The sequence below is a fragment of the Lytechinus pictus genome, chromosome 17, assembly GCF_037042905.1.
Source record: "Lytechinus pictus isolate F3 Inbred chromosome 17, Lp3.0, whole genome shotgun sequence".
In the NCBI taxonomy this organism is placed as follows: domain Eukaryota; kingdom Metazoa; phylum Echinodermata; class Echinoidea; order Temnopleuroida; family Toxopneustidae; genus Lytechinus; species Lytechinus pictus.
The window spans coordinates 12,017,768-12,036,902 of record NC_087261.1 but is presented as its reverse complement, the minus strand read 5'-3'; the positions used below and the strand labels follow the sequence as shown (position 1 = coordinate 12,036,902).

The following is a 19,135-nucleotide window of genomic DNA, read 5'->3' as shown; positions in this document are numbered from 1 at the left end:
AGTATATCAAATGATTTAATCAAGATACAAATGGAGACACATGTATTCTGAGAATAGGGTAAAAATTCGCAAACACCAACTCTCGATGAATATGCCTTTGAATGGGGATTTGTTTATAATCAGCAGTTGGAAGGTTTGTATTTTCGAAGGTCATATCAACATTAACAAGATCATTTGAACAAACGGCTGAACGTAAAACATGCAATTTGATCGCAATTATAGGTTACAATAATGATAATGACATATGTTCTTCAAACACATTGAGAAAAACATTTGAATATTTCCTACATCATATATAAAAAAAACATTTATTGTATAATAGTGTGTGATTGACCCATTTACATTATCGCCTTTTTTTTGCATATAACTGTTTTTATCAAACTAAATAAAAAATTGCTCATGATAAAATATGTTGTAAGAGTATATGAGAGTGCTTCCTTTTCTGTAGTAGCTCCATGCTTTTATCAATGGAATATTTCAATTTTACACTAACTATACAGACAGCCCTCTTCTTCTACAAAAATTTATGCCCGAATAAAATTTAATTTATTATGTTTATGAGATTTGCTGGTCGTGGGCAGTGGTATAAAGTTGATGTTTTTCGTAAACTTCAGGACAGCTATAGTGATTTACGTATATCAAAATCATATCTAATGACTATTTTCCCATGTAGGTTCCACGCGCTCATCTACAAAACTGAACATATATTATTGTTTCGGTGTGACGGATCCAGGGTTTCTGCTCTCAAGGGGAGGGGGAGCACGTTCCGGATGTGCACCCCTCCCCCCTCCCCCCTCTGGATCCGCCACCGGCCGATACGGAGTTTTCTGGGCCTTCCTAATCTCTAAACTGCCACTGTTAAGAACAAATTACGCCCTTTTCTGCCCCCTAATTTTTGTACTTCACTGCACCATTGGTAAGAACTATTGCAAGGTAATTTTACAACTTATACAAATTGTATGATTTGTTCGTTTCCTGTAATCCTCTCAGTAGACGTCATCTACCCATAATAATTTGACGGAAATAGGTGACGGTATTTCCAACTGTCTACTAGACATGAAGGATTAATGGGCATGTCAATTTTTAATCAATTAACAGGGTTAATTGCGACATGGATACCTTACCCTCGCCTCGTCCTCATTTATGTCAATTCAAATTTACGATCCGGTTTTTATCTTTCCGCTGGTATATCCTATGTTTTTATGTCATCGGGGATTCGAGCCTGGCCAGTTTACATAAGAACAGACTGCGCGGCCGTAAGAGTGCCATATTTTCGCAAGATTTAGATTTTTTTTCAAACAAGAGTGGAAACGCCGGCAACACGAATTGCGAATGCCTCCTCTAAAAAATACATTTGCATGCCACAGCGAGTTCAACTCGAGTGATTCAGTCAGTCGGCAGGCCGTACAAAAAACGCCTAGTGTATTCTGAAGCACAGCACTGTGACTTTGGAATAACCTCTTCAACCGTGCGCGAGGATTGTTTGAAGAAGAAAACGACAAAACTCTATTTCGACGCCACTCAAACTTTTCCGGGAATGGTAGGAGAAGTTACAAGCAGGGGTGTGCCCTCGGTGACACTTTGGGGTTGATTATTTCGTTAAATAATCTTCAGTTATGGGATTAAACATCTCGGCTGGGCGGACATTGCAAGAGGAAGGATCACTGGATGCCAGAAATGATGATAAGATTGTTAAATACATGAAGGATGTGATAAATGGGGACAATGTTCATGTATCCAGAGAGGTAAGCCCATTTTTTTATGTGCGTGTTTTTTTTTTGGTAATTATTTTACAATAATAAATAGGCTTTCTTTAATATACCACTGATGCCATTTTCGACACCAAGCAAGCCTCTCATAATGATTGTTCTTGTTCCCTTCGTTCGGATAGTGCATTGTTTAAAGGACAAGTCCATATCCCAATAAAAAAAAATGATTTAATGAATAAAAAAAAGAAAAATCCAATAAGCATAACACTAACAACTTCATCAAAATCGGATGTAAAATAAGAAAGACATTTTAAAGTTTTGCTTAATTTCACAAAACAGTTTATGCACATCCTGATCGGTATGCAACTGAGGAGACTGATGACCACTGACAATCCTGTGCACACACAGTAACAACATACTGATCCTCCATGGCCAAGTCCCGTGACAAAAGTGATTTGAACCCGATCCAGGATCCAAAGGCAGTATATTCGGACTTTTTAATATAGATGTATCAGAATAATTATGTTGAAGTTGAAGGTTATATAGCATTAAGCTGACTTAAAAACGATTGATCGTGGTTATTCATTGCATGCTCTCTCATTTCAGGTTCTTCAATTGCTCATGAAGAAACTCCAACCAATGTTCAATTTAATGCTATTTTGGATGTCGAACCTTAGCTGAGCATCTGTCTCATCAATTCGATTTTATTATCGTTTAGCACTAGACTATTTTCATCTGCGTTGCCATGCGAACATTTCACTTCCCCCAAATAAAAGAACAAACATGAGGAAAAGCGATTGGAAAAGAAAATCAGTGTGGAATAGGGAAGGCATTTTCTCCATCTTCTCTATAATAAAGGAATAAAGACCAAAGCGGGGCGCCTTTTCTTTTTCTTGCGCTTCACGCAGAAAATAATGATAATAATGATAATAGTAATGTCTTTCCTATTGGCCCAGCGTCCTTTCCCTGCCCCGCTTCTCCTTCCTTCTAAAATAATAATAGTCTTCTTAATACCCCTTTTCCACTAGGGCCAGGACAGCGTCAGGACAAGGCGCGGAATGTAATAATTGCAATCCGCGAACCTTCCGCAACCTGTCCGGACATTCCTGGGAGTGTCCGCACGCTGTCCTAAACCCTTCCTGGTGTTCGGGAAATCAAAATTTGTCCGCATCTAAATTTTGGTCTCGACCAAAATTTCGACGCGGATATTGAATTCCTGACACCTTTGGGACCTTGTCCTAACGATGTCCTGATGATGTCCCGCCCGCGCGTTTCCGTTTTACACCCTGGCGAAGGCATTTTCCGGAAAAATAGCCACAAAGCGACTAGTGAAGAGTCTACGTCTACGTTTACATAATCAGCTGGGCGCGCGATCCAAAAGTCCCCGCATTCAAGTCCCCCCCCATAGAGATGTATAGTATACATCTCTATGGTTCCCCCGCGCTGGCATTGCTTTGTAGGTTTATAACGAACGATCCCATTGGTTGATTTAACGTCATGACATTAAATAGTTGAGCAGTAATTCGGAATTACGTCGTGTAGTAATTATTTACTACACGACGTAATTCTTTAGGTAGTGTAGTAATTGGAATTACTACACTACGTAATTGTTTACGTCGTGTAGTAATTCGAATTACTACACGACATTAATTATTTGATGTAGCGACACTAATTCATTTAACGTCATGACGTTAAATCGTTGGGCAGTAATTCTGAATTGCGTCGTGTAGTAATTCGAATTACTACACTACGTAATTATTTACGTCGTGTAGTAATTCGAATTACTACACTACGTAATTATTTACGTCGTGTAGTAAATTGAATTACGACACGACGTATATCCGTGTTTTTGACGGTCTCCTGCTTCCATAAAATATAGACCAAAAGCTTCAGTCTCTGTATTTTGGTTGTTCCGCTGAACTATATACGTTGGCTTCATGATTTTTTTTTTACTTTATCGCACATGATCGTTTATATGAATGAAAACGAATAATAGCTAAAATATTGAAAAATAAAACACATAATTACCTTTTTTTCATATTATATCTATCCTTATATATCTATCATATCTGTCTATCCACTATCTATCTTATAAATCAATCTATGGAACTACATGATATATCTATATGTTAATTTGTCTATCTACTCTGTCTCTCTCATTCTCTATCTACCTATCTATCTGTCTATCTATCTATCCATCTAACATCTATCTCTAAAATTCTCTCTCTATCCATCTGTCTCTCTTTTATGTGCAATATCAACACTGCCTCGACTTCCTTCGGGAGTCTATTTCCTCAGCTCTACTTTTCCCTTTTTGTGCTCGATTCGATTCAATTACTACTTTATTTACTTGTTACCATTGTTAAATGTCTTGTATTGCATAATGAGTTTTTTTTCTGAAGGTTGCCTCCTATTCTCTTTCAAATTCCCCCTCTTGCTTTCCCTTCTCTTTGTCTTATCCCAAATTCTTTCCCTTCTCTCACCTCTTTCTTCTTAATCTTTCATTCCGCTTTTTTCTTCTTTGGTGACACTTTGTATTACTTTTGGCCCTTTGTATTTATTTATGATACATTTCTTTTGCATCTGTATGAATTTGTATTGTATTTGATATTTATATTTATAATGTTTACTTTATATTGTGTTATGATTCTATTTGTATGTAAACATTCACTTAATTCAGTCTTTGATCTCAAATTCTCTCTATCTATCCATATGTCTGTCTTTTTCTCTCTATCCGTCTATATATCTGTCTTTCTCTCTCTCTCTCTCTCTACTTCTATCTATTTATCTATGTCTCTATCTATTTATCAGTCTTCTATATCTATCTTTCGGCATCTAAGTGTATCATTCCATCAAACTTCAATTTTCTTTCTATTGTATGTATCTGTTTATTTTTATTTTGTCTGTCATTCTATTCATTTAGTTAATAATTTATATTTAGAAAAAAAACTTTTTCTTAACTTTTCATAAAAAAAACCTAACTGCAAAAGCATGTTCGGATTTCACTCATATGACTGCTCTCTGTACATGAAATGCTCTGATCAGTAACTGTGCAGATTGCATGCGGTGGTGTGGGATGGGACTTAGTCTGCTATGCAGACTCTGAATGGCTCGTGAAGTGGGATCTGCAGCTGGTTTGCGAAGCAAACCAGCCTGAAAGGGCGAGCGAAGCGAGCCATTTCAGGCTCTAGTAGACCTAGTCTGCTATGCAGACTCCTTGAATCAGCTGTGATACACACACTGCAGATGTGGGTCTACAGTTGTAGACTAGATGGGACTCGCCTGTGTCGCACGCTAGCTGCATGCAACCAGCGACGTGAGTAGACTCTTCACTAGTCGCTTTGTGACTATTTTTGCGGAAAATGCCTTCGCCAGGGTGTAAAACGGAAACGCGCGTCCCGCCCTTCCTAAACCCTTCCGCGTCTTCCGGAAACCATCCGCGATCAGGTCAGCTTCAGGTAGCAAAGAAGAAGCCATGCGGAATGTTTCAGGAACTTGCGGATTGGAATAAGAAGGCAAGCGGACAGTTTCCGGAACGTGCGGACAGGAATAAGAAGGCAAGCGGACTGTTTCAGGAACGTTCGGATTGGAATAGGAAGGCAAGAGGAGTGATTCAGGAATGTGTGCATCCAATGTAATATTTATGGAACGAGTACACAAGTAGCAAAAGCCATTTGTGGTCGAAAAAAAGGGACAGTATAGGCAGCGCTTGACTTTACGAATAGGACAAATATCATAACAAAATTAATAATACAGGTAAAGATTTCAAATTGAAATTCAAGTTTATATTCCTAATGCATTTTAAGCACTTTGTTTGATCGTGAATGAGATTTTATTGATAAGAAATAATAATAAATGATAGCAAGTTTATAAATATCGCTTTTCTCAGAACGGCTCAAAACGATTTACAGCATATTATTACCCCATGATTCATTTCAATCCCGCATAAAAAGTGCACAACTTCCACACCCTGGGAAGCATTCCTTGCATTCATCGCAGCCTCGAAGTGGCACTTGCAAATTCAAGCATACAATAACTTTCGCATCCAACCGGGTACCCATTTAGCACCTGGGTCGAGAGTGGCAAGGTGTGCAAAATACGTCTTGCCAAAGGACGGTATATAGACCGCGGTGGGAATCGAACATACGACTCTCCGTTTACAAGGCGGGAGTCAGAACCACTACACCACGACTCTTAAAAAAAGACCTTCCTGAAAAAAGTCGTGCACAGAACATGTTTCTCATAAACATAAAATATGAGCGCGAAGCGCGAACTTCTTTCAAACATCAAGGACGAAAAAGAAAAGACGAAAAGACCTAGGTATTTTTCGTAAAAATGAATAGCGTGCACAATCTTCTTAATTAAACTATTAAAAGCATGAAAAGCGAAATGAACCATTAATTTTTTACAAAATTGACCTAGCTGAAACACTGATATTCTCCCCGTCTGTCAATTTCTTCACTCTTCTTCCTCTTTTCCACTCTTCTTTGCATTTATTTAATTTTTCCTTTTTACGCAGCCAATAGGGCGTAGCGATCGCATTCGGTCTCCTGGAATTGCCCATTTACATTTTCTTTTTTAGTTTATATTTTAATTGGTACAAGAGGAGGCAAAGGCGATTAGACACTGGATTCACAATTTCGTCCAAAAATTAAAACTGATATTTCTAATCTTACACATTCACAATCTTGGCCAATTATTTTCTGTTCATTATCGCGATTTTTTTTCCTACTTGATTCTATTTCACCTCATTTCATTCATCTCCTTTGTTTATTCCTATTTCTTTTGTGCTGTTTGTATATCTCTTTAATACTGGGAGGGGTAAGCCAGCAGCAGGGAGAGGAGGGCCGTATTAGCACGGCATCCCCCCTTGTTTTTCTTTTCCACCATATCATTTTTTAAGTTTCCCTTTCCATTTCACTTATATTTCTTCTGTTTGTACTTTTTTAAAGGGGGAAGCAAGACCACCTCGCCCCTTGGTCTGCATGTGCCTGTCTAACTTCCCGTTTTCTTCCTCTTTTGTAAGATATGTATTAATTTGTGGAAAAACTATTAGAAAGTAATGTTATAAAGGGAGCCTCGACTTTGCTATTAACATATGCAGTCTTTTTAAAGTTATCTTAGATCCGAGACAATTTATTGTCATGTATAAAAATGCACAAAATCTGCTTTCAAAAAGTGAATACTATTACACCGACAAACACAATTGTTTTTAGCCTACATATTTCAACAATCAAAAAATGTGAGCGCAAAGCGCGAGCTGAATATTTTTTACATTCCCAGCTAAATACAGGGCATTCTAAGCACCTTTTAAAATCACGAACAGGATAGGGGTATGACTATACACTTGATGTGAGCGCGAAGCGCGAGCCGAAACGAAACGAAATTCGACATCTCACGTTTTGTAAATCAGGAAAAGGATGGATAAGTGGATAACATTCCTACATTAATAATTTGATAATCTGATCTGAAACTGGAACAAGATTCGTATCAAAATAAACATGCGTGCGTGTGTTTAGATTCAAACCTAGAATCAGGACATTCTAATTACATTCTTTATCATAATATCAACAATAAGAGCGCGATGCGCGAGCTAAAGATATTTGATTTTCCGATCTAAAAAAAAGTTTAATTTAAGCGCAATTACGAATTGGATATGGGTCGCACTTAATAAATGATGCGAGTGCGACGCGCAAGTTGATATTTTTATCAATACATATATTTCCAGTTGCGACCGGGACATTTTAAGAACATTTTTGTTTTTGTCGAGAGATGAAACTTGTCGATATTCCGTTCTGAAAAAAAAAAACGGACAACGATTATTAGGAAATAATGAAAATATTATTATCTCACTTATTAATCTAATAAGCCCAATGAGGTCGCGAAATTGATATCAGGGTCAGAAAACTGGACATTTTGTAATCATGAATAGGATGCATGGGTTAATATACTTTAAAAAATACTTTAAAAATAATGCGAGCGCAAATTGCGAGCCGAAACTTTTGATAAACTGTCATGAAAGAGGAATTAAAAATAATGTGTTACAATTGATATTGGTATACATAACTCCCCAATCAAAATGCAAGTGCGCAGCTTTAGCTAATACTATTCAGAATCAGACCAGCCTAAAAAGGGATATTTTTCAAAAAATTATGGAATACACGAAGAGAATAGTTACTAGACGAATTAAATAATGCTAGTGCGCAGTGCGAGCGGAAAATGTTGATATTTAGACCATAAAATATAGTCATTTACAGAAAACTATAATTTTTAATTTTAAGCTCAATATAAGCCTATTGAGCAAGTTATGTATCTCATAGATTAGGCAATGCGAGCACAAAGCGAGCAAAAATTTAAAATAGTGACATGAAATCCCCCCCCTCATCTTATTTTATTCACTCGTCTTACTCCTCTTATTTTCCCTTTTCATTTTCTATTCTCTTTTCTCTTCCTTTTCCTCTCTTTCCATTTTTTCTTGTTTGTTCGTTCCAAAAAGTGGGGGGGGGCGGGCATTTGATATCAAATGCCCCCCCCCCCCTTTCCAAAAAGTGAGGGGAAGCATTTGCCTGTCCCCCTGGGATTTCCATCAATGTATGCAATCTGATTTGAAATAAAAGAAAATCCTATGTAGTCTTTGTAGTCGAAATTTTTTTTTAGATAGCGTACTTTCATGACGAATTACTTCATTCTCGCCTGCTCCTAAATCGGATTTAATAACAAAATTAATGTTTCTTTAAAAAAAAAACGCACCCCAAACCCCAAATAACACCCCTAAATTTAAAAAAAAAAAGAACACGATACTTTTCTTGGAGTATTCGCAATTTGTCCGAAAATTATTATTATTGTCCTCGTCCTTGAATTTACCACTCGTGACGTTGTCCTAAATGTCTCCGGTTCTGTCCTAATACGATCTGCATGCTGTCCGCGCCGAACGGCGGTAAATTTATTTAGATAATATTGTCCCAGGACAGTCCTAGGACCGTCCTACGACAATACGCAGACAGTCCTGGTCGTGTCCTAGGACAAGATCATTTGCATAATCTTTTACGGAATTTGGTTGCGGACAGCATGCCGAAATGACAGTTTTCCACTAGGGCGCGGACAAGACCAGGAAGGGTTGCGGAAGCAACTTTTGTCATTTCGGCATGCTGTCCGCAACCAAATTCCGTAAAAGATTATGCAAATGATCTTGTCCTAGGACACGACCAGGGCTGTCCGCGTTTTGTCCTACGACATTCATGGGACTGTCCTGGGACAAGATTATCTAAATAAATTTGTCGGCGTTCGGCGCGGACAGCATGCAGATCGTATTAGGACAGAACCGGAGACATTTAGGACAACGTCAGGAGTGGTAAATTCAAGGACTAGGGCAATCAGGATAATTTTCGGACAACTTGCGAATACTCCAAGAAAATTATCGTTCATATAATTTTTTATGTTTTTATGAATTTAGGGGTGTTATTTGGGGTTTGGGGTGCGGTTTTTTCAAGAAACCTTGATTTGGTTATTAAATCCGATATGGGAGCAGGCGAGAATAAAATAATTTGTCATGAAAGTACGCTATTTTTAAACATTTTTCGACTACAAAGACTATATAGGATTTTCTTTTGATATCAAATGCCCCCCCCCCCCCCACTTCTTGGAACGAGCAAAAAGATAAAAATTAAAAGAGAGGAAAAAGAAAAAGAAGGGAAAAGAGAAGAGAAGAGAAAATGAAGAGGAAAAATAAGAGGAAAAAGACGAGTGAATAAAATAATATGGGGTGGGGGGAATTTCATGTCACTATGTTAAATTTTCGCTCACGCTTTTTGCTCGCATTGCCTAATCTATGAGATACATAACTTGCTCAATATACTTATATTGAACTTAAAATATCAAGTTTTGAAGTTAATAAACAAAACATTTCTCGGACATTGAGTTTTCAATTTGTTTGATTTACAAATAGATTTTATAGTTTTCTGTAAAATGACTATATTTTATGGTCTAAATATCAAAATTTTTCGCTCGCGCTGCGCACTAGCATTATTTGATTTGTCAAGTAAATATTCTCTTTGTGTATTCCATATTTTTTTTTAAAATATCCCTTGTTAGGCTGGTCTAATTGTGAATAGTATCAGCTAAAGCTGCGCGCTTGCATTTTGATTGGGGAGTTATGTATACCTATATCAATTGTAACGAATTATTTTAGATTCCTCTTTCATGACAGTTTATCAGAATTTTCTGCTCGCAATTTGCGCTCGCATTATTTTTGTTAAAAATATATTAACACATGCATCCTATTCATGATTACAAAATGTCCAGCTTTTCTGACCTTAATATCAATCTCGCTCCCTCATTTGGGCTTCTTAGTATATAAGTAAGATAGTAATATTTTCATGATTTCCTAATAATCATTGTCCGTTTTTTTCAGAATGGAATATCGACAAGTTTCATCTCTCGGTTAGTAAGATCATAGTCATATGAAGACAAAAATGTCCTTAAAATGTCCCGGTCGCAACTCAAAATATATGTAATTATAAAAATATCAACTTGCACTTCGCACTCGCATCATTTATTAAGCGTGATCCATATCCAATTCGTAATTGCGCTTAAATTAATTTTTTTTAGATCTGAAAATCAAACATTTTTAGCTCGCGCTTCGCGCTCTTATTATTGATATTATAATTAAGAATGTAATTAGAATGTCCAGATTCTAGGTCTGAATCTAAACACACGCACGCATGTTTATCTAGATACGAATCTTGTTCTAGTTTCAGATCAGATTATCAAATTATTAATGTAGGAATATTATCCATTTATCCAATTATCCTTCCTTTTCCTGATTTACAAAACATGAGATGTCGAATTTCGTTTCGGCTCGCGCTTACATCAAGTGTATAGTCATACCCCTATGCTGTTCATGATTTTAAAAGGTGCTTAGAATGCTCAGTATTTAGGTCGGAATGTAAAAAAATGTTCAGCTTGCGCTTCGCGCTCGCATTATTTGATCGTTGAAATATGTAGGCTAAAGGAAAGTGTGTTTGTCGGTGTAATATAGTATTCACTTTTTGAAAGCAGATTTTGTGCATTTTTTAAGCCCTGAATGATGTGAACAAAGACCACGCATTCATTGACACCCCCCTCAAATCTCTAAAATTTTAGCTTCCCCCACTCCCCCCCCCCCTCTACCCCTCTCTCTCTCTCTCTCTCTCACTCTCTCTCTCAATTCCTCTTACTAGACATCTGCAATGTTCCATAAATGATCTTTCTGTTTGATCTCAGGATGACGAAGACCCTTTCTTTGTCTTAGATCTGAAGGATGTGGAGAAGAAGCACCACCTATGGAAGCAGGAGTTTCCAAATGTGCAACCATTCTATGGTAAGTCTGAGCCACACCGACGAAAATTACTGCCTCCAGTCCGACCAAAGTTATTACGTTAATATTATTATGTTTTTGATAACATATTTCGAAAGATCTTGATGAAATACCTCTACAAGTAAAATTTTGTTAGAATCGGTCCCTGAGACCCCAAGATATGATCTCATAAATACATAATCAGCCCAATAAAAGTCAATGTACATGTATTATTGGCCTGTTTCCTTACAAATGTTAAAACCAGGCCAATGATACATTGATTTCAATGGGGCTAATTATGTATTCATGAGGTCATGGTTTTTTTTAGACTTTCGCAAGGCCTTCGATTCCGTAGACCATGAACTTTTGATGCAAAAATTATCTAAATACGGAATACGAGGCACTGAGCTTACCTGGTTTACTAACTACCTAGCCAATCGCAAACAGAGAACAATTGTAAGGGATGCCGAGTCCACATGGGGTACTAAAGTAACTGGGGTACCGCAGGGATCAATACTCGGACCCCTCCTATTCTCGATTATGGTGAACGACCTTCCTAAAGTTACCTAAAAAAGTATTGTGATGATGTACGCTGACGATACTATTATCTTTTACAGTGCAAAGAAAATTGAAGATCTCGAAACTGTACTTAATGAAGATTTGAAACACATCAGTAACTGGGTTAATAATAATGGACTAAGGTTAAACCCCACTAAGACACAATTTATGATTTTTGGAACACCCCAGAAATTAGCAAGTACGAAAAGACCCCTTTCATTACATTTGGACAATCATGTAGTACTGCAAGTAGACAGCTACAAATACTTAGGTGTAATCTTAGATCCTGCCCTAAATTGGAAGGATCACTTACAACATGTTAGTAAAAAAAATTGGACCTAGATTAGCTCTATTGAGAAGATTGAAACAATTTTTACCACTAGATAGTATCAAGATGCTAGCAAATGCTCTTGTATTGCCATTGTTCGACTACTCCAGCACTGCTTGGTCAAATTGTGCAATTGCGACCAAAGAGTCGCTTGTGAAACAACATAAAAGAATGCCACGAATTGTCCTTGGAGTTGGTACACGTACTTCCACAGATTATGTTTTGAGTCAGTTGAACTGGACATCAATTGAAAATCGGTGGAAAAGGCAAAGATGTAAGCTGGTATACAACGCTATAAATGGACAGGCACCAAAACACCTGACCAATTTATTTGACAAAGCGAATTCTATTCATGGTTACAGAACCAGAGCTGCAATAACTGATGGACTTTTGATACCAAAAGCAAGGAAAAATTCTGGCAAACAAGCTTTTTCCCATGTTGGTGCAGTGGAGTGGAATCGTTTACCGCATGATGTAAGGCAGGCACCACTAGCGTACCTACGGGGGGGGCAGGGGGGGCACTCTGCCCCCCCTGACGATATTTTGAAGACCTTTTTTTTTTTTTTTTTTTTTTTTTTTTGCTTGTCAAATTTTTTCTGGTACGAAAATCTTTATTTTGGTATTGATGACCCCTTTTTTTTTTTTTTTTTTTTTTTTTTTTTTTTTTTTGCTTGTCAAATTTTTTCTGGTACGAAAATCTTTATTTTGTATTGATGACCCCTTTTTTTTTTTTTTTTTTTTTTTTTTTGCTTGTCAAATTTTTTCTGGTACGAAAATCTTTATTTTGTATTGATGACCCCTTTTTTTTTTTTTTTTTTTTTTTTTTGCTTGTCAAATTTTTGGGCGGCCAATTTTGCCCCCCCTGTGAAAAATCCTAGGTACGCCACTGGCAGGCACCCTCTAAACACACATTTACTGAAAGATTCTGGAAAGTGACCCAAAACTAGGTAACGCCCCTCATGAAATTCCTTTAGTAAATGACTAACTCACCTGATACAGTAAAATATATCTTACATATCTATATTTCAAACCAATTTTAGTATACCAATAAACAATTTCACGTGCCTGACACCATGTGGTTGCTGATTCCACTCCACTGAACTAAATGTAGATGACAATAGGTTTTATGTGCATGTTCTGTAATTGTTTTCTAATGTATTTTTTGTTATTGTATTCCAGGGCCTCTAAGTATAACAGTGTTTGTACCACTGACAGAGTCACCCTGGTAAAATAAGACGTAATAAATAAAATAAATAAATATCTAAGGCTCCCATGGACCGATTCCCAACAAATTTGATTTGTGGAGGTATTTCATCATGATCTTTCGAAATATGTTATAAAAAATGCTCAAATGCAAAAAAAAAACATTGTGATGTCATCACTTCTATACTCTATAACTTATTGTGTACGTTAAAACGTTTCTTTCAGCTGTTAAATGCAACTCCAACAGAAGAGTACTAGAAATGTTAGCTATACTTGGAGCTGGTTTTGATTGTGCGAGCAAGGTAGGCATGAACGGTAATAAATATGTGTGTTCATTCTCTATTCATTTGGGATTGTTGTGTTGCTACGAGAAAACACTGGGATGTGTTGGTATTCCATTTCTTCATCACATCTTTCAATTTCAGGGATCGAAGCCCCTGCCCAGCCAACATTATATATATATATATGTAAAGCAGGCATCTGGCTTGAATGGGACTACCCTGCTTTTATAAAAAAAAAACATGAATAAATAAATAAATATATGTGTGCGTGTGTTTGTGTGTGCTATCATCGTGAATATTTCAGCTACATTGTACATGTATATAACATTCGGTGGGTCATTCACTTTTAATACTTATTCTTCTGAAGCAGTTGTCAAATAGCTCGAATATTCATAATCTTGGTATATATTTCATTTCTCTTCTTATGATCTGTGCATCCTTGTCATGCTAATATTTCATTTCATGGAAATGTTTCAACATTTGAAATTGACGTATTCTTCGTTTAATTTTCCTTTCTATTTCTTTTTTTTAATATGTTAATATAATTCTTTCCTCTATGACAACTGATGTTTGCTATGATAAAAGACAATTACTAAAAAATAATTATTTACTTGTAAGCGGGAAATAATGTCACTAATACCACGATTAAACAATCAAAGCGTAACCGATACTTACCCCGATCTAAGACGAACACTTGGCCTCATTACGATTTATGATTTTCGCAATAAACCTGAAAATATGCGTCACCCCACGCCCATAAATCTGGATGATAACTGGTTGATCATTGGTTGACTCCGGTCTCAGCAACATAAGAAAACTTGTAATTTTGTTGCCACTGCTCTGTTAATTAACCAAACACGATCTATTGAATATTATTGATTTTAACCTTCTATTTACACAGTAAAATACTGTATGAAATTTCATACAACGCTATTTACCATGTTTACTATATGAATCTTACAGTAGTTGCTTGAATTATTGAGAGTTCAATACTTAGAATCAAACTTTGTTGTTCAAGAAATTAAACACGTGTTTGAACTGTTTAAGAATTACTGTGAGATTCATATAGTGAACAGCATTGCATAATTTTTATACAACGTTTTTACTGTGTAGAATATTACTTACATGCAATATAGTTTAGTAATTCTCTCAGAAAATTTATTTATTTTCTTTGAGACTAGAAAATGTTGTTAAAAGTTTTTCCCTATTCAAATGCTATTTCCATTCTCTCGTACTGAACAAATCCCATGGAACGACTATTATTTCTTTTCATTTCATTTTATTTATGTTTATGTTTCTCGTTTGACATTTTGTTTCACGTTAAAAGAAAGCAACAACGATAATACAAAATATAAAATTATAGACAATTGGAAAATATATAAGCAACATGATTAATCAGTTATTGATTAACGTGTAAGTCAAAGAAATATGATGGGACCTACATAAAAGCAAGCTTCTATAACTGAGGGTCCGATGAATAATTTGTATGTAATACAGACAGACATATAAAATCTAATGACATTAAAACGGATAGAAATTAATGTAATGACATTAAAGTGTAAATGCACCCTGACAAAAAAAGAGATTATTGTAAAAATAGCAGAAAAAATAACAAAAAATACTGGTAAAGGTTTGAGGAAATTCTATCAAAGATTTTTTTTTTAAGTTATTCAATTTATATTTTTTATTTGTGACGTCATATGCGAGCAACCTCCCATGTATCGTAAATTAAATGGGTTTTATTGTATCTTTAGTATACCAACAGACAAATTCATTCAAATCCGCTCCTGAAAAAAAAGTCATCACGAGCCATTTAAAAAATAATTTATTCATTTTATGTTACACAACAAAATAGGGCAGCTGCTCGTATATGACGTCACAAATCAAATCTTAAAAATCAAGTAGCTTTCTAAATCTTTAATGGATTTTTCCTCAAACGTTCACCAATGTTGTTCATTATATTTTCTGCTATTTTTTAATAAACTTTTCGTCAGACTGTCTTTCCCTTTATACCAGTTTGATGTTCGTTTAAATACAGAATTTGAAAACAGGAGGAGGCTCAACATGCATGAAATCACATTTTGATGGCAATTTTTACGTTTTTGGACACCATTGCCATGTGAAAGGAGGGATAATTAGGGATAAAGCACTTTCAACCAGGTTCCACGGACCCTGTGGAACAGGAACATTACTATACATGCATATTGTTGAAAATGATCTCTATAATCGTAGGGGCTGTGTTTTACTGTTTATCACCATGCGGGTACTTATCATTTTTCATGAAGATCATACATCTATTTGCTTGTCTGTCTTTACTGTTTTTATGTTTTTATTATTTTACCGCATCATCATTATTGATGACATCGCGAGGAAGGCCTACATATTTACCAGTACATGCATGACATGTGGAATGAATGAAATAAAACAGAATTACCATCCCTTTAGGGTAAAATGTTTACCACCACGAGGGTAAATATGTGTCCAATCAATTTTGGGCTGTATTTTACCCAAATGCGGGAAGCATATTGCCCAGTAAGGTTAAAAAAAATAAGCAGCAATTACTTTAGAATGGGCAAAATTTTCATCGCACTGGAAAAATAAAAATGCCTGAAATAAATGCCCATTGTTGCCTGGACACATAATTACCCTCATAGAGCACTTTTACCCAATATTTTTAGAGAGCACTTCTATTATCAATATAACTAATATATGATATATATCATCATTTTGTTATTATCGATATTATCTCTACTGTTATTGTCATGTTTGTTAAAATAATCTTCATCTTGATCATCATTATCATTTATTATCCATATTATCACAATTGTTATTATTATTACACTCTTAAAATAGTTGGGCAAAAGAATGCCCAACTTTTAACCAACCCTGAGCAACATACTGTCCACACAACTATTAGTTAAAATTTGCCCAAATTGGGTGATAAAAACTGATAATTGGGTAACAGATTTGCTCAATTGGATAATAATTGCTCAGAATATATATTTTTTTGCCAACATACATAACGCAATACAGTGGACAGTATGTTGCCCAACATTTTAAGTGTGTACCATTATTATTGTTATTATTATCATTATTATTTAAATTATTGTTCTTATCATTAAGTATTCTTATAATAACTATTATTATTACTATTATTATTATGTATTTTGTTATTGCTGTTATCATTGCTTTCATTATCATTATCATTAGGATAGAAGTAATCGAAGTAGTTGTAGTAGTAGTAGTAGTAGTAGTAGTAGTAGGAGTAGTATAGGTATTATTATTAAGTATTATTGTAATTATTATTGTTATGATCATTATTATGATCATCAAATAATTGATTTTGAGGCCTCTTGGAGTGTCAGTGACGGACAATACAAGTCCTACAATTACTGACTTTTCACTCTCCTTCTCTCTCTCTCTCTCTTTCTTTCTTTCTTTCTTTCTAAAATGTTACCTTCATTTTTCACCCCCCCCCCCCTTCCAGGCGGAGTTACAGCAGGTGCTTGATCTAGGCGTTCAGCCTAATAGGATCATATATGCACACCCATGCAAAGCCAAATCACACCTCATGTTCGCCAAGGAGAACGATGTCCGACTCATGACGTTCGACAACGAGGACGAGCTCGTCAAAATAAAAGAAGTCTTTCCAAAAGCGAGGTTAGATCGACAAAAGATGTTACGTTATCACATTTAGGTGCACTTCTTTCAGGTTTTTTTTTCAAACTTGCTTCTTAGTTTTCATTTTGAAAAAGGAAATTTCCTTTTTGTTTGTTTCGAATTACCACCATTTAATATACCTGCCATATGCTGTTATACTAACTACCACCATGATTACGGCCATGACAAGGCAGATTTGTAAAATAAGGAGGACAATAAACTGATAAACATTTATTGACAGATCTTCTCTTGGTCTTACTGGTGGTTTCGGAAATATGCTGGCAAGATGACATCATTTTAATCTGTTAAAAGAAATGCCTTACATCTAAGTTTCATTTGCACTTGTCAATTGATAAGAGTTCAAATCAATCGAATTAGGTTCATGTAAATTTTCAACAAAACTGGATGAATATTGACGAGGAATGGTGGTATTGGAATAATTATAGTACTTATTTTCAAGGGACTCATGGGAGATGACGTCATCCGTTTTCTCATTGCTAATCCATGATGGCGTATATCATATCATCGGGGTCCCCGATCCCGATTTTTTTCTTTAAAAATGTATTTTCTTTTATCTGACTGTATACCTACGTCAATTGAGGACTTTCCAATTAGCCTACAATATACGATAATTCTTCGGAATATTTTTTAACGTTTTTTGTGTAAGATTTTTTAAGGGTTTATCAAGTGTGCTAAACAAGTTGATTTAGTACCGTACAGATGCTGATAATAAATAATGGTGATAAATGTGTTCAGATGTTTATAAAGCAATCTATAGCAATTAATTTATAATTAGAGTTCGTATTCATACTCAAGTTTACAAGTAGGCTTATCCCACTCACATGACCTGTATATAGATTAGCTGTTTGAATTATAATGCCGGGATCATATGTCAATGAAATTCAGTATATATTATATATATATTGTGAAAGAAATGGACGAAGAGAAAAATGGTAGGCGTAGCTTAAATCAAGGATCCCCAGAGCTATCTGCCCTTTGGAAAATTGGTAATGCCGAAAAAATGTCTCTGCCGGGAATCGAACCCGGGTCCCCAGCTTTGAACGCCGGTGCCTTAACCACTAGACCACAGAGACGGGTTAATGGCTAGGCCGACCCCGATCCGATTGACCGGCAGATAGACAGATTTTTGACACTATACCAATTATAATTTTCTTTGTCGGGAGTAGGTGGGTTTTGAACAATGACAAGCCGCCATGCCTCAGCTGGATCAAAGCTATTCCTTTGATACAGTACACGTATGGGAGAAAGAATACAGATGTGTGAAGTTATACATCATGGTACAACAGCTTTGGCAACTCTTTTTTTATTTTAAATATTGTGAAAGAAAATTATAATTGGTATAGTGTCGAAAATCTGTCTATCTGACGGTCAATCGGATCGGGGTCGGCCTAGCCACTAACCCGTCTAGCCGCGGCGTTCAAAGCTGGGGGCCCGGGTTCGATTCCCGGCAGAGACATTTTTTCGGCATCACCAATTTTCCCAAAGGGCAGATAGCTTTGGGGAACCTTGATATAAGCAACGCCAACCATTGTTCGCTTCATCCATTTCTTTCACAATATATATATATATGTATATATATATATATATATATATATAACAAAAAAAAACAATTCAAAATAGTTCAAATTGGTGAAGCTTTTTTCAGTACTTTTTATTCAATGTTTATACTTTACATATTTCAATAAAAAGAAAAAAAAACAAGAATAGCACCGCGAAAAGTACATTTAAGCAAAATAGCGCCATGGGAATAAAGTGAAGGTAAAGAAAATAAACAGTTGAATGAAATATCAAAGAGAAAATAAAAATATAAAGGAAGTTAAAAGAAAACAATCGTGTTTGTATCTTTATATATATATGTAATGTACATGTAAGTATCCTTGTTTGGCGTCACCTATGCCACGTGGAAGTCGAAAAACAATATCCTTGATGACGGTTTAGTAATTCATCTGGCAAATTTTTTGATCTTCATCAAGACCATGAAAAATAAAAAAATGAAAGTGATCCTTTTTACAGTGTCTTCATTCAGAAGATACAAGTCACT

The 19,135-nt window shown here is 35.8% G+C and overlaps 1 protein-coding gene across 2 annotated transcripts; it reads left to right on the top strand.

Annotated features, from left to right (window-relative positions):
• Window positions 1-1,245: 1,245 nt before the first annotated feature.
• Window positions 1,246-18,063, top strand: LOC135157201 (ornithine decarboxylase-like). Of its 2 annotated transcripts, none has more exons than XM_064112107.1 (4): window positions 1,246-1,745; window positions 10,971-11,067; window positions 13,358-13,434; window positions 16,901-18,063. In XM_064112107.1, the coding sequence occupies exons 1-4, from the start codon at window positions 1,617-1,619 to the stop codon at window positions 17,108-17,110; spliced, it is 513 nt and encodes a 170-aa protein (XP_063968177.1). In that variant the 5' UTR covers window positions 1,246-1,616; the 3' UTR covers window positions 17,111-18,063. The 2 variants fall into 2 exon arrangements, with proteins under 2 accessions (XP_063968177.1, XP_063968178.1); XM_064112108.1 differs by having other exon boundaries at window positions 13,358-13,447.
• Window positions 18,064-19,135: the final 1,072 nt, after the last annotated feature.